General features: G+C 37.0%; 1 protein-coding gene across 1 annotated transcript; it reads left to right on the top strand.

Moving 5' to 3' along the window:
• The first annotated feature begins 1,609 nt into the window (after positions 1–1,609).
• rpp30 (ribonuclease P/MRP 30 subunit) lies at positions 1,610–6,963 on the top strand. Its single transcript, XM_030121817.1, has 12 exons — positions 1,610–1,803; positions 2,472–2,530; positions 2,860–2,916; positions 3,017–3,082; positions 3,166–3,237; positions 3,320–3,409; positions 3,929–4,045; positions 4,118–4,147; positions 4,229–4,266; positions 4,691–4,770; positions 5,241–5,318; positions 5,862–6,963. The coding sequence occupies exons 1-12, from the start codon at positions 1,626–1,628 to the stop codon at positions 5,906–5,908; spliced, it is 912 nt and encodes a 303-aa protein (XP_029977677.1). The 5' UTR covers positions 1,610–1,625; the 3' UTR covers positions 5,909–6,963.
• The last annotated feature ends 9,908 nt before the right edge of the window (positions 6,964–16,871 follow it).

The raw sequence follows: 16,871 nt of genomic DNA, 5'->3' as shown, positions 1-16,871 counted from the left end.
AGTGACACAAACATGTACATGAACCAGGGTTGACGTCAGAGTAGTCACTTTGGTTTATTTCAGCTTATTTATGAACAAAACAAACAAACAAACAAAACAAAACAAAACAAAAAACAGGTTATTTATGAACAAATCATTTCTGTATCATGTATTTTTACATAAAACTAAAACGAGTAGTAATTACAGACTAATTAATCGATTAAATTATGCATAACGTGTTTAGTCATTTGCTTGTTTTTTGCTAATATTTTATTAACATGTATTAAGCTCCACATAAACACGTTTGTTTGTTTATTTGTTTATTTGTTTTTTAATTGCCCCACTTTTAATCGAGAATATTTTAAAAATGTAAGTTTGACTTTTAATTTAATTTTCAGTGAGAGTTGCAGTGTAATTTAAGATTTTTTTTCTTGTAAATGTGTGGGTTTTAATATTTATTGTTAATTTGTTTCACATTTTGCCCACTTTGTCACTTGTTTTCTTTTAGTCATTTTCTCCTTAAATTTGAGTAAGATTAGTCTCAGATCATCCATTTAAAATGATCTCTTTAAAATGTGTGTTTTATTCGGTTTCCTTTAAAAATCTCTAAACAGTCATTCCTACTGCGTAAAGTTTTTCACTTTTACTGCAGGGAAAGCATCACCCTCCTAACCACTACATGTAGAAATTCAAAAAAGACAGAAACTTAAACTGTTGTTTTTGTGGGACCGTCCACACACTGTTACACCTCGTCTGGAATCATTCATACACTAAGAACCTGTGGAAGGACTTCAGCTTCAGATTATCCACCATGTTTTCAGAGACTTTGTCACATCATGGAAGAATGTATTATTTGGTTTTTACAGATACCCCAGAAAGGACAAAAAAACTTTTTTTTTTTAATAATTAATTTATTTCTCTTACTTGCTAATTTTTTCATTCACAAATGTAAGTTCTGGAACATAAAACTAAATATTATTTATTTTTTGAAAGATGTTGAACTTAATTTAAAGCTATTAGATAAATCTGGAAACAAAAAGCCATAAAAACCATCAGAATTTGCTCTGATTTGGATATTGTGTTGTAGTGTATTTCCCCTGGCAAACTTATTTTCTTGTTGTAGACATTGTTTGTATACGCTGCCTCACTCAATAAAGATTTAATGGGGGAAAAAAATCCCAATGTTGGAAAAACTGAACATAATGAATGTTTAAGTGTTTGTTTAGAAAGGTTTGCTTCATTGCAAAATGATCAAATTTACACACCACCCTATTTATTAACACACACACACACACACACACACACACACACACATATATATGTATATATATATATACATACATACATACATATATGTGTGTGTGTGTGTGTGTGTGTATATGTGTATATATATATATATATATATATATATATATATATATATATATATATATATATTTTTTTTTTTTTTTTTTTTTTTTTTTTTTTTTAAATAAACGTCATAAATGTTTTTCTTCCAGACACACAAACTGATCAACTGTAGGCTGAGTGTGAATAAAATGCACTTATAGAAGAGTCCATCTGTGGACCTCTTTATAAAATACAGATTATTTTCATGACAGGAAAAAAGAAACTTTTACGGTGGGGACGTGTTGACGTCATGACGCATGCTGATGTTTACGTTTGTGACGAAGAACTCCAGTTCCCGTCATGCCTCGCGGCTCCTCACATGTGGCGGACCGTGTACCGTTAGCATCATGTCCGTGTTTATGGACCTGAACCTGATCCAGAACCAGACGGAGGACCGGAGCGGACTGAAGAGTCTGATAGAGACCGCAGCTCACCGTGAGTCCCCCGGTCCGGGTCCAGTCCCGACCCGGGTCTGACTGGGACCCGGGTCCGGTCACTGCGAAGCGGATGCTAACTCTGCTAACAGGCGGTTCAGAACCGGGTTCAGGGTCCGAACAGGGATCCAGAGTAGAACCGGTACTAAAGTAGAACCCGGACCAGACTAAAACCTGAGCCGGACTAAAACCTGGACCAGAGCAGACCTGGACCAGAGCCCAGACGTAACCCTGCTCCAGTTCAGTTCATGTGTTTATTCTTTAGTTTCAGCTTCATTGAATCAGTTCGTTCATTTATTTCCTTGTTTGTGTCAGTTTTAATCAGATAAAATTTAATAAACAATCAATGACTGAAGGAAGTGTTTGTCATTCTGTCCTAAAATATGGAAGGAACTTAGGAACTGAGGTCCCAGGAAAAAGAGAAAGAAACTAAAACTGATGAAGAAAACTAGAACAGAAAACCTTCAGTCCTTCAACTTCAGTGAAGAATAAAAGTCAGAAAAAAGTCATAAAAAAGTCATTAAAAAGTCAGAATAAAAGTCATAAAAAAAGTCAGAATAAAAGTCATAAAAAATAATAATGATAATAATCATCAGTTATAAAACTCACTGTAAATGTGGTCCAGAAAAGTGAAAGTAAATTCCTATTTTTGGTGTTTGTTTTTGTCAGTCGGTTTCTCCACAGTTGCTGTGAACTATGTGTTCGAACCCACAACCAAGAAAAAGCAGGTGAGTCATCACCTGGTGCTGCGTTCAGGGACAGCGGTTCTGTCTCGTGTCGTTTTGTTTCTTCTCTTTATGTGATTTTTTTTTTTCTTTTGCTTCTTGTGTCTTTTTTACGGTTTCTTCACGTAATGTCTTTTTTAAGTTTTATCGTTTTCGTCTTGTTGCATTTTTTTCTTTACTTGCGTCTTTTTCATTCTTTTCATCTTGTTGCGTCTTTTTTGTCCAGTTTGATCTCAGAGTCGTTTTCATTTTTCTGTTGTCTAAGTTTTTCCATGTGTTTCTATTTCAGGTGAATTGACATATTTGTCTTTTTCTTTGTGTGTTTTCTGTAGAACATTCCCTCCCCGACTCCGATCAATGAGCTGATCGATCAGCTGCCGATCGTACAGGTACGCTGCTGCTGCTGCTGCTGCTGCTGATGATGATGATGATGATGATGATGATGATGATGATTGGTGTCATTTGTATGAACTCCTCTGTCTCCATCAGGGTCGTTCTCGTCCAATTAGAGTCCTGAACAGACTGACCATCGTGATGTCAGACTCCAGCCACTACGTGAGGCTCCGCCCACTTCCTCTGACATAACCATGGTGATGCATTCAGGGACCGTCTGCTCATTGTTGTGTGTTTGTGTTCAGAGGCCGACGGCTGCGGAGTATCGGCGTTTCGATCTCCTCGCCGTTTACCCGACCACGGAGAAGCTCTTCCATGTGAGGTTCACTGACCCTGGGACAATTCACACCTCGCACGTAAACACGTCATGGGTTGATTTTAACACACGTGTGTTCGCAGGCGGCGTGTATGACGTACGACGTCGACATCATCTGCATCTCGGTGACGGAGAAGCTGCCATTCTTCTTTAAGAGAGCGCCGGTCAACGGGGTGAGAGCGAACGGCTCCAGAAGGGGGCGACGTTTAGCCGATTACAAAAACACATTTACAGTAAAAACTAAAATTAAAAAAACAGATTAAAATAAACAAGTTATTGAAGTAAATTTAATTAAAAAAAAAACCTCAAATGTACTACGGCGTATTAGGGCCACAGGAGAAAATAAAAACACTGTCACTATGAGAATAAAGTCGGAAAATATCGAGATAAAACCCCTAAGTTTATGACAATAGGGTCGAATTTTAAAAAGTCATAATTCTACAAGAATGAAGTTGGAATATTTTGAGAATAAAGTCATAAAATATTGAGGCAGAACCTGTAACTTTGAGAATAAAGTTGAATTTAAAAAAGTCAGTTTTATGAGAATAAAGTCGTGATTAAAAAAACTCTAATTTAATGAAAATAATGTCGTACTTTCAGACTCAGGTCAAGGATCAGACTCGTTTCCGTCCACTCACGGTCCGGTTCTCCATGTGACCAGCTGTGCGTTTGTTTTGTATGTTCCGTTTCAGGCGATCGAGCGCGGCGTTGCGTTCGAGGTCTCGTACTCGGCCGCCATCAGAGACGCCACCATGCGGCGCTACACCATCGCCAACGCCATCGCCCTCGTGGACACCTGCAAAGGGAAGGTACGTACAGTCGCTCACGTCGATGACATCAGAGGGGGCGGGGCCTGAACCTCACCTGTCTGTCTGTTTCAGAACGTGATCGTGTCCAGCGCGGCCGAGAAGGTGAGCGCTCGATCAATAAGTAATCAGTAAGTTGATCAGTCATGGCAGGAGGGGTTAAAGTGTGTGTTTGTGTTTGTTCAGCGTCTGGAGCTTCGAGGACCGCACGACGCAGCCAACCTGTATCCAACCAATCACAGATCCATCTGGTTATTGATCCACCACTGAACCTGTTCACATGACCAGAAAAATCCAGTAACGGTTATTGATCAGATCAGTAGAATCATCACATCTGACGCCTTTACATGTACTTTATTAGATTTAATTAAGCTCATTATTTTATTATGTTTTTGTTCAGTTTTATTCAGTATTTTACTCCACTTTGGTTTGGTTATTTTTTTTATTCAATATTTTACATAATTTTTGTTAGTTTTTTCTTAATTTTCTTAATTATTTTACTCAATTTTGTTCATTTTATTCAATATTTTACAGTTTTTTTGTTCATTTTTTAAATTTTATTCAATATTTTATTTAAGTCTAATGACAGTAGACAGTGATAAACAGGTTTGACCGTTTTCACGTTGTTTTCCTGATGTTTCCTGTCAGATCCTTGTTGTTCGGTTTATCAGACGCAGACGCCAAAGAGGCCGTTTCCTCCACGTGTCGATCAGTCGTCCTGCATGCAGGTAATCAATACTAATCAATACTGATCAGTAATGATTAGAGGTAGCTGACATGTCATATCACAAAGCATGAAAAGCTGATGAATCTGCAAAATACATCAAAATATACAAATCATGACCAGCAGAAACATCAATATTTCCAGATTTTGAATAAATGCTGAATCTGTTTTGTCCTTTTATAGAAACATTTTTTCATTTTGATGATTCACTGAAATCCAGTTTTCCTACAGCCCCTGAATGCATCTGTTTAAAGGTCTGTGCCCTGAACTGTGTCTGTCAGGCTGGAACTCAGACATTTAATGAATGAAAAATAAATGTAACTGGATGTTGAATAATGTGACTCAGACGTTACTTTTACGACACATGAACATTAACTCTGCTGTTTCATGTTTATCGTTCAAATCCAAACTGATCAATAATAATCTGTCCTGATCGGTTTTATGTGTTGTGTTCAACTCTGCTTTTAAAACCAGAGCGCAGGAAATCAGCCGGAGGAATCATTCACACCACGAAGACCAGCCCTGAGGAGACTCCGCCCACTCCTGATGACCGTACGTCCACAGCCAATCACAAACATCCTGTCTGGAATAAGACTGACATGATTGGTCCGTGAGTCTGTCAGATGAATAACACCAAATATATTCTGTTCAAAATGATATATATAAAAGGATAATGTGTAAAAAAAAAACAAAACCTTTAATACACTAACGTTAAGGATGAAGAAAACAGATATTAAATGATAAACATTTTCTAAGATTATATAGAGAAACATCTGCAAGATCAAGATACTCAAGGTTTCCATCATGAATTGGACACTAAAGTATTTTTAATGTAAAATACTATTTTAATCTATTGTATTAATTAGGATTTATTTTACATAAATAAAACTCATGAAGGTTAAAAACATGAATATTTTCTAAGTTTATGAAGAAAAGCTTTACTCTGAAGTCATACATTTGTCATTTTTCTTCATAAATTCAACTTTAAACATTTCTTAAAAATCCTCCTGAACACATTGTGTAAAAACTCATCAATATTTGATTCTTTCCTCATAAAACCCGCTTTGTCTCTGATCGGTTTGTTTACCTGTCCAGGTGACGCTCCTGCTGCCAAAAGAGCCAAACCCCTGGAGACCGAGTGATTGACAGCTGAGTGGGCGGGGCTACCTGACCAGGATATTTGTTTTTGATTGATGATCAGTGTCAGAGACCGCCAGCTCTGTTTTCAGTTTGTTTGTTAAATAAATAGTTTGTTGCTTCTGTGTCGTCTTTTGTTTCTGACCCCTTCTGGTCCCTAGAGGAACTACAGCCGATACATCCGATTATTGATTCTGTATTTTTAGCTGATTTAATCATCAGAAACGTGTAAAAGAATTCAATAAACTCATCAGAGAAACATTCGGTTAAACATGGAGTTTTATTTAAATCAGTTAATACAAACGCTGTGCTCTGATTGGTCAGATTTACATTCAGTCATTTAAAAAATTAAACCTTCAGGTATAAAAATAGAATCTCTTCAATCATCAAATTAATGTTTAGGTTTTCCATTCACGGACAAACACATTTTAACGTTAACACTTTCAAATGCCTTAGAATCATTTCATCTGAAAAAAACTTCATCTGATCAGCTGATCAATAAACACCTCTGTCACTAACGAGCCAATCACTGATCAGCTCTGATGAGGGGGCGGGGAGTGTTCCATGCAGTTAGTAATAGCCCTTTACTGGCGACAGTGAACGTCTCATCCAGAGGTCAAAGTCCTGACCTGGAATAGCTGAGGCAGCTCATTAATTATTGATAATTACAAATCTGATCAATTGAAATGGACCTGATGAGTTCAGGGAATATTGGACAAACCAATCAAATGGGACTGAGGAGGAGGAGGACAATTTGATTGGACGGGAATGCTAAGGGGGCGGATCTACAACTTTGAAGGAGCTTTTCACTGAATCATAGTTTTGCTTTAAGGCGTTCCTGAAGGTGCATTCAAGGACATCTGGACTTTGGACACTCAGCTGTGTGGTCAAAACAAACAGTTCAGTTTGATTAGTTTGGAATTTCAGACGGTCCTCAAACGCACCGACAGGAATGAAACAGCGAACAGTGAAACGGTCCTTTAAGAGTTAGTAAAACACGAAAAAACACCTTGAACTTGAATAAAAATATGAATAAACTAAAAACAAAACACTAAGCTAAAAAAAAATTAAAAACCACAGAAAAAAAAAATAAATTAAAAACTAACTAAAACTAAAAATCCCACACAAACTAAAACCAAACAAACACTAAAAACACCTGAATGAGGAGCTCAGAGGCTGTGGTCCAATCAGGACGCTGTCTGACTCATCAGGCTCCTCCCCCTCCTCCTGATTGGCTTCTCAATGGCCTATGATGTGATTGATGTGACCCTAAAGCAAAGCAAAAGAAAAACCAGTGAATACGCAGGACATTCCATGAACTGGAACAAACAGAACAGAACACACAGGACGTCAGACAGCAGAAGGTCCACATAAACCTCTTACCGGTTCTCCTCCCAGACACCGGGGGCAGCAGAGTGCAGGGGGGCGGGGCCTCACCACAGCAACCTGCATGGGAAACACGTTACCATAGCAACACCCCCACGAAGATAAAGCACACGTGGACGAACCCGGTTTGAACGGCTACTGTCGCCGTGACAACCTGCACTGACCTGCTGATCTGGCTGCTGATTGGACGCTTTGAAAGTATCGGACGTTTCCATTGGACACTCAGTGACCTGGAGCTCCACCCCCAAACACAGACGCTTCTGGAAACAAATGTCATCCTCATCAGACGCAGTAACGATAATAGTTAGTGATTTAACAGGATGTTTGAATATTTAACACATTAATCCTACAAATCAAGACAAAACCTTTTTTCTAAAGCGGTTTCATTATTTCAACTGCACATGTTCGAGCAGTAACAGCCAATTAGAAAACAGCAGCTCATACTCTGTCAATTATTAATTCAACGATAAAAATGATTTGATATCAAATGTTCCACTGACTGGAAATGACTGAATAAACATACGGACAGTGAATATATGAGCAGAAATAAAAAACTGTTTTATTGTCAGTTTAGTCAAAATAGAAATGAACTTTTTTTCACATCAACTAAAAGAAAAACTCAAACTACAGAAGTAATAAACTGTTCCGTCTACAAACAACTCTGCCCTCATGTAACAGTGTCCAGCCTGTGTCTGAGTTTAGATGAACTTTTAATGACACATTTATCTGGTTCATTTCGTGCGTTCATATTTGGGTCTGTTGTGTGTGTGACAGAACAGACTGAAGGAAACTTGGACCTGCGGCGTCGTCAGCTTTTCCAGTCCAGGTACACCACAGGTCACATTCTTCCTCCACTGTTTGACAATCCTTCCTTTATGATTCCTCTTCTTTATGGCTCCAGAGGTGGATGATTACAGCCTTTACCTCCAGTCAATATGAAATGAAAGTCCACATCCTGGACTCACTGACATGGTTTCAATCAGACTTAATGTGAAAAAACAGATGCAGAGAACAGCTGTGGAGTTACATGTTATTTTATGGTCGTTAGCGCATGATAATGAATTCATTTATTTTGTTATTTCATGATCAAGAACCACATACGGAACTCAGATGCTAGATTATGGTGATGTTTTGCATATGAATGCCTGGTTGAACAGTGCTGCTCACTGTGCTCTTCTCCTGGTTGTAACGCTCTCACTCATCAGTGTGAACTCGAGGCTAAAGCTGAATGTCCGTCTTTAGATTCATGAAGGTTCACCTTAACCTACACAGCTCTTCTAGGTTTGGTACCGTCATACCAATCCTCTTTTCTCGTCAATATTCTTTAATCCAGGGTTCTAAACTGCTGTTCTTTCAGGTTCCACATTCAGTCTGATCTGATCTGCAGTGGACCCACCCAGGAAAAGAACAGAAGAACCCAGAAAGAATGACAACTGACAATTTATGTCTGTGTTTTAGAGCAAAAAAAAACCATTAAATGATGAAAATACTTACTTTTATAAACTATTCAAACAAAAAAGATGTGAATAACCTGAAAAAACGGACATTTCTTCAGTAAAATCAGTGTAATTTTCTCAGTCTTCTTCCTCCACTTCTCATTAGTCCATGTGCATTCTGGATCAGATCTCCAAAGACACTAAACACTGAGGAACAGGAAGAAAAGAGTTCAAACTGGACTTCTGGGTCAAAACATGGTGTTCGAAATCTCTGACAGAACATTTTAGAGACAATCTGACAGATTAGTGTTACTAAATGAGCCACATTTTTTATTTTAAATTCATTTTTGCTTTAGTTGCTTTAGTTTGGTTTAGGGATTATCCAAAACATGGAGCTACTTTATATTGAAATAAATATTGGAATGGCAATCAATTAAAGTTGACTCTCTGATGGGACATTACCGTGTTTGGACCTTGAATTTAATACAGACATTTCAGGTTGGACACATTTGTTCAGGTTAGTCACATTTTATTGGTACAGGAGAGTTTGGAAATGGAAAGAGTTTCACAATTTAATGTGATTTTTTGCACTAAAACAAAGACAAACATTTGCAGTTGTCATTATTTACAGACATAATGTCATATTATTTGTTCCATCCAACCCAGTAGTAAATCTGCAGTGGTTCTTCTGTGTGGGTTCTTCTGCTGTTCTTATTGGACTGTAGATCAGATTGGTCTGGATGTGGAACCCACACTAACATGAGTTCCACAGCCTGGACTGTGGAATTTAGACACTGTGGAAATTCATCCCAGGGGTGGGACTGGAACCTTTTTTTTTGGGGGGGGGGGAGCATTTGGCCCCCAAGACACATGTTTGACGGCCCTGGTTTATGTTCTTGTGATCGGTATTATTTGAATGTACCCAAAGTTAGAACTGAACTGGGGAAGCGAGCTTTTAGCTTTGCCCCGCCCCTTCGCCTGGACCCCACTTCAAACGGAGCAGAAGATACCAGAACGTGTCATTTCCAGCTTTTCACTCCGTCTTATGGACAAGACAGTGAGAGTCAGTCGGACAGTGCCTGTGTTTTTAAATTACTGTGACCTCAACAAAACTTTTGGACTTCATTAACTGCACTTTAAAAAAAAACTCTCACTTTTCTGTTATTACAATATTATTACTGTTTGTTTTAAGTTATTCTTCCTACCTGTCTGTAAAACCTGTTTTCTTTCTTGGCGTGTGCTGCTGACCTCTGGGCCAGGTCATCCGTGTAAAAGAGATCTGGATCTCAATGGGATTGGATCTGGTTAAAAGTCAGGTGGTTCTGTAGGGAGTGCCCGACTACATTTTATACTGTAATTCCAGAAGTATTTCAGATAGAGACATGAATAGTACATCATTTTAAAGGTATTAACTAGTAAAACAGTTTAAATTGACTGCTCCCATGGTTTTAACCCCACTGTTAAAAAATCCTGGGTTTAAACCCACATTTACTGATTCCACTTTCTCCTTATGACGAGATAAGGGACTGAAATGTTTTAAAATTTCTACAAGGAAGGGTGTGTTGCTCTTTCACAGACCTCGTTACCAAATTCAATTTTCCACCCTCCCATCTTTTTAGATTTCTCCAGGTGAGGAACTGTGCAAAATCTCTATTCTCCAACTTCCCCCATCTTCCACCTGAACAACCTTGGGGTGAATTTTTGCAACTTAATCCTTCACATAGGTCTTTAATTTTGAAAATTTATAACACTATTCAGTCTTACGATGGTTATTTAACCTCCAATACAAAAGAAACTTGGGAACGTGAGCGTAGGTCTTGTTTTTGAGGAACATTGGTGGGAATCTGCATTGAAGGTCATTCATAAAACCTCTATTTGTGCCCGTTTGACCTTGATTCAGTTTACAGTTGTATTTAGACGTCACTATTCAAAGACAAGGCCGGCTCAGATTTTCCCAAATACAGTCGATATCTGTGACAGATGTGGACGCTCACCCTGCAATCTCACACACATTTTTTTCTCGTCCAGCCCTGACAAATTTTTGGTTAATTTATTTCAACAGCATGTCCAAGGTATTTTCAAAAACTATTGACATTTCACCACACATTGCTGTTTTTGGTCTCCTGGATGAGTACACCCAATACTCTGAAAAAGAGTTAGAAGTACTAGCTTTTACCTCCCTGATCGCTAAATGCCACCTCCTCTTTAATTGGAAATCTACAATAGCCCCTTCCAGTACACAATAGATTAATGAGGTAATGTCTTTTTTCAAAGTAGAGAAAATTAGGTATTCGAAGCGAGGAAACTTGAACAAATTCTATAATAAATGGCGAGTGTTTATGGATTTTTTTGAGACAATGTAATTCCCTTCCCCTCCCCTCCACTTTTTTTTCCCTCTTTCTTTATTACTTACTTATTTATTTTCTTATGTTTATGTCACTAGTTTAATTATTTTATCCAGACAATGTCTAAGTATTCCTTTCATCCTATTGTTTGTCTGGTTTCATTGCTATTTGTTACTAAAAAAATATGCAAATCTGAAAGTAATGGTTATTACCAACCTGGTTCATGTTGACATCAGTGTGCCATGGTGTTGGCATGTACCCTTTGTTTTCTTGTACACACATCAATACAAATATGAAACAAAAAAAAGGTATTAACTAGTACTTGAAGCTCATAAAAACAAACAAGATATAGTGCCATCTTTTGCCATAAAAATTTGAAAAACTGCATGGTTATGTAGGGAGCAAAAATTCACATCTAAATTTCCCTTTTTTTCTAAACATTTTAAAAGTGCAGTTGCAAGTGTCTCCTAACTTTGAAAATTTGCTGAGATGTTCTTTAAGGTGTCTATTTTGATAAACCGTAGATTTCATTTCACAGATTTCAAAAGTTAAATCTAAAGAAAGTGAAAGAAAAAAATCCTTCACAAGCTAGCTGTTTCATGTCAAGACCTAGTTTTGGTTATGTAGGGGGAAAAAAATCTATTTTTTAGATTAATGACAAAATAATTTTAAATTCCAATGAAGCCATGCTTAAGCAGAGGGTTAAATGCTTACTTTCAGAAATGTCCATTGGTTTAGCTCATTTGATTAATTAGTGATTAAAAAAAAAAAAAAAAAAAAAAAAAAAAAAAAAGTTTTTTGAGAAAACTGAAATTCCCTACAAAACCATCTGGCACCATCTGATATTAAAATGTTTAAAAAAGCAATTCATGATTTTTACAATGATAAAAAGACATTTAAAAGGTCATAAAATGATATTGAAAATAGATAAATGATTGAGATTTCAAATTATGGCAGTGATAAGTTCTTTTATTATTCATTCTTAGAGAACTTTCCGAAGGCCTGCATTTAGTTCATATAAAATATTCCGTAATTTTCTTGAAAATCCTTTTTTGACAAAAAATTTTAATGGTTTTAGAAACTTAAGATGTTATACTATTGAACTACAAAAAGTTTAAATCATTATCTCAGTTCTAATTTTTTGATTCAAAGTCAACAGGCGTGTGACTTGACCCAAAGGTCTAATAAAAAGACGTGAGCAGGTAGCACGTCCTCCAGTTACAGGAACCACGAGAAAACAAACTTTGTTATCTTGACATAATAAAGTCATTCATTCCTTATCTAGAGATAACGACCATAAAATCATTTGTAAATCCACTGCAGTGATCGGCTTCCGTAGTGAAAAGACAAAGTTAGTAAGTTAAATACCCTCCAGGAGTCAGAGGACACTCCACTGTAGTTCCCTCTGCTCACCACAGGGGGCGGTGATGCACTAACACAGTTTACAGTAGAAGAAGAAGAAGAAGAAGAAGGTCTGCACGTTGTACTGTTTACAGACTGAACACACTCACATGTACAGACTGTCAAAGGCTGCAGACTCTACATTTATTACAATTTAGTCATGTTTTAATCCTTTAAAAACACGTTAAACTGTTAAAATCATAATTAGATTCTCCAGCCTTCACTCAGAGCCGAAAGCAGCCTTTAATCTGAGAACAAATGACCGATTTTCCCTGAGAAACACCACTGGACAAGGATTTTCTCATCATGTTCATTATCTCATTGTAACACAGAGGAACACAAGTGACCCCACGGCCCCAAACCCACCGGACCCGGACCCACCAGAGCCACCGGAACCGGACCCATGACCTCCACACACCGGGACAGGAACCAGAGGATAAAGGGCATTTCTCACCGTTCTGCAGCTCCACGGCTCCGGCTCCAGGCTCCTCTTCTTCAGGAGGTTCACACACTGCATCATAACACGGATGGAGCTGCCGGAGATAAAGCTAACGGAGCTAACGGCTAACGGAGCTAACGGCTAACGGAGCCTCCGTCCCGTTGACCCGCAGAGGAGACTGAGGACCTGCTGGTTAGCCGCTAGCCCGTTAGCATCACTGGATAATCTACAAAAATATGAATCTGTTAATCTGAATGTTTCTACTTTGAATCCCGGTTAGTGTGAAAATGAATCAATAATCCAAATAAAGTAATAATCCAGACATATGTGTCTGAGTTTAGGACAGTTAACGGCTGAACATGAACTCCGCTCCGCTCCGACCTTCCGTCATTCACAGCTACAGTTAGCCGCTAAAGCTAACAGTGAGCTACTGCCGCACATCCGGCTCTGACCCTTCACAATAAAAGATCCAATCATTATCGTTAATAGAACTGATCAACATGAACCCACGTGTCCTGATGAACTACCTGCACCCTGGGGTCAGCAAATACTACAGTTATTATTTACTGATATCAAATATTTGACATCCACTGACACCACACTTCACTTCTGTGACTTTAGATTTAGTCAATATCTGACAGAAAACATTGTTAATTTATATTATTTATACTATTCATTAATGTTAACATATTCATTATTCACATTTAAGTTCATCTAATTATATCAAATGGTTTAGTTTTTTTTGTTTCTATGAAACTTTTTAAACCACAGTGAGATGTCCAATATTAAAATACCTCTTTTACTATTACCATTGGCAGCATTAATATTACATTTAATTATAAGCATTAAATTATGAAGCTGTAAACAGGTTAAGCTGGTTTGTTTCATTTTCATGTAGAGAAAAAAAACAAAACAAACGGGTTAATTTGAGCTTATTTTGACATATTTACCCAGCCGGAAATCTTATTTTGGTAGTCTTGACGTCTCTCACGTTCATTTTTCCGCTTTCTTTGGTTCAAATGGTGTGACGTCAGAGACGATAGAGCCAATCGGAGAGCTTCATTTCTAATGTTTAACATTTTATATATTTTAATTAAATATCAATAGGTAATCAATGTTTCTGACAGTTTGAAATTAAAATAACAAACTAAATATAATTCACATTTATCAAACATAAATAAAACGAGAACAAGTCTCTTCTGATTTATAAAGTAGACTTTTTATTTTATTTAGTATTAATTTAATTTTTATATTTATTTATTGTGCATTTATCTGGTTTGAGAGTCTGGTTTTGACTTGGTTTTTCATATGTAAAGTGTCTGTTTGGGCGCTATATAAATTTTATTTATTTATTTATTATTATTATTATTATTATTATTTTATTTTTTTTTTTTTATGTCCATTTCATTACATTTTTCATGGCCAAAGAAGAAACACAACTTAAAGTTCATCATTGTTGTTGGACATAAAACAACATTTTTGCTGTCGTTTGTTTTAATGTCAGAATAAAACCTTTTTCTATTCATGTTATTTTACGGCTTCTAGGTTGTGGTTTGAGGACAAAGTGGTGATAAAAAAAAAATAATAATAAAAAAATAAATAAATACAATGTAATGAAGTCAAATGATGAAATGCATGACAATAAAAAAAATAAATGTACTAAAATTAAATAAAATATATTAAGATTAAAAAACAGTCAGTGAATCAATGTGAAGTTTGACTGATTTCTAACGTCTTATAAAACACACCTTTATACATAAGTATCAGAATATTTAATTATGAATCAAATCAAGAGCTTCAGTCAGAGCTTCTCTCCAGTTTTGACACAGAGATGATGAACTGATCATTTAATCAGATTCAATTATTTTACTCACATTAAATTAAATGAATCCTATTAAATTACTGTTTCCAGCTGCAGTGCCAGTGTCTGTCCAGCAGGAGGCAGCAGAGGCTTAAAAACAGTCTGACCTGTTTCACTTCATACATGAACTGGTTGAAGTCAATGACAAATAAATCTAATACATATGAATAAACCATTACAAACTGAAAACCCAAGAAATGACAAGAATAGAGAATATCAAAGTTTCTACAGAGTCAGAACTCAGGTTTACGTTTAATAATCGTGTCATTTTTACACGTCTTAAATCTTTAGTGATCAATAACTTCTCATTTCCTTTTCCTTTGATAAATATGTTTTTTTGCCTCTTGGTTTTTGTAGTTTTTGACACAACAGGAGAAAATGACAAAAAAAACAAACAAACAAAAAAGACAAGTAACAAAATGAAATATACAGAATGGGACAAAACATGAAAAAGACGAAAAGGGGCAATAAGACAAAAAAAGTCAAAAGGCCACAATAAGAAAAAAAAAAAAGAAAAAACGTCACAATAAGACAAAAAAAGAAAAAAAAGAGGAAAAAAAACCCAATACCAAAACAGATGTCACAAAAGAAAAACAAATACGCAACAAAAGAGATGAAAAAGACAAAGACAAAAAGTCGCAAAAAGATGAAAGAAAACGCAACAATTTGCAAAAGTTGTAATAAGATGAAAAAGATGCAAAAAGATGAAAATGACGAAGTCACAATAAAGACAGAAAAGAAAAGATGGAAAAAGATGAAAAATACCAACAAAACAAAAGACAAGTAAAAAAACACAAATAAAATATGAGAACGATGCTTTTCCCGTTCTTTTTGCTCTGGTGTTTATTCTGTATTTTCTGCTTTTGTCTCGTCTTTACTTTGGTTCGTGTACGTGTACATATATCAGCCTGTTTTCGTCACATTCACTCCTTCGTCCCATAAACCTCTGCGTTGTCGTCGTTGACTTTTACGGTTCTCACGTCCCGTTTTTCCCGTCGTATAAACCTTCGTAGTTTGTAAATAAAACCCGTTCTGTTCCGACTCTGATTCTCAGATTAAATTCCCAGTGGAGTTCTTTCCGTTCGGTCTGAGCCGGCGGAGGTCGAAGCGGCGTCGGCGTCTCCTGAGATTCGACTAAAACGAGCGGAGGCTGTTTGACCAAACGGAGCGCGAAGCGGCGGCGTCCGGGTGAAGGTCAGCGAGTGCCAAACGCTGTTTCAGATGAAGTGTGTTCCCTGCGGCCCGGCGCTTCCAAAGCCTCCAGATTAACTGCATGTAAAAGGAGTCTGAGCGGAAAACGTCCGTCCCAGAGGCTTCGGAACAGCCCCGTCCTCCGCCCGCACTTAGAAAAGCCTCGGAAAAAGCCCCGAGCGCTTCTTCTGTGGTTTGGAGCGACTCCTGAGCGCAGAAGGAAACATCTGCTGAACGATTAAATGTCATGTGACGTTAAACTCAGACTGGATTTAAAGACAGTCAGGGTTAAAACGTGTAAAGACCGACAGATGTGGAAGAAAGAACCTGCGATAAAACGGCCAAGGTTCAAACCACCAAGGACAGACGTCAACTCCAACTCCCAGGATGCATTTCACCAACACATCCACAATCACAGACAGTTGGAAAGACGACGACGCGTAAAAGATGAAAGAAAGAAAAATAAGAAGAAAGAAAATGCAACACGATGAAAAAGATGCAAAATAACAATAAGACGAAGTCAAAATAAGATAAAAATGACAAAAAGTTGCAATTAGACAAAAGAAAATGTAAGACGATGCCAAAGACGAAAACAATAAGACGAAAAGTCACAGTAAGATGAAAGGATAAAAAGTCGCAATTAGACAAAAGAAAATGCAACGCAATGGAAAAGATGAAAAATAACAATAGGAAAAAGTCGCAGTAAGATGAAAAAAACAAAGTTGCAATGAGATGAAAAAGACAAAACCTAAAAAAAATCCATGAGAATAAGATGAAGATGTTAAAAAAAACTGCAGTGAAACAAAAATGGAAACAATAAGATGAAAACCATGAAACAACAGCCTGACGTTCAACTGATTCGTCTGATTATTCGTCTGATTATTCGTCTGATTATTCGTCTGATTATTC

This window comes from Sphaeramia orbicularis, chromosome 19 (assembly GCF_902148855.1).
Source record: "Sphaeramia orbicularis chromosome 19, fSphaOr1.1, whole genome shotgun sequence".
Taxonomy (NCBI): domain Eukaryota; kingdom Metazoa; phylum Chordata; class Actinopteri; order Kurtiformes; family Apogonidae; genus Sphaeramia; species Sphaeramia orbicularis.
The sequence above is the reverse complement of the archived record's forward strand: the minus strand, read 5'-3'. Positions and strand labels throughout refer to the sequence as shown.

Excerpts from the sequence above, each read along its gene's own strand:
- rpp30 (XM_030121817.1), top strand. The coding sequence starts at position 1,626 with ATGCTGATGTTTACGTTTGTGACGAAGAACTCCAGTTCCCGTCATGCC. Across the intron at positions 2,531-2,859 it reads CCACAACCAAGAAAAAGCAG|AACATTCCCTCCCCGACTCC; the intron begins GTGAGTCATCAC and ends TGTTTTCTGTAG. Across the intron at positions 4,771-5,240 it reads ATCAGTCGTCCTGCATGCAG|AGCGCAGGAAATCAGCCGGA; the intron begins GTAATCAATACT and ends TTTTAAAACCAG.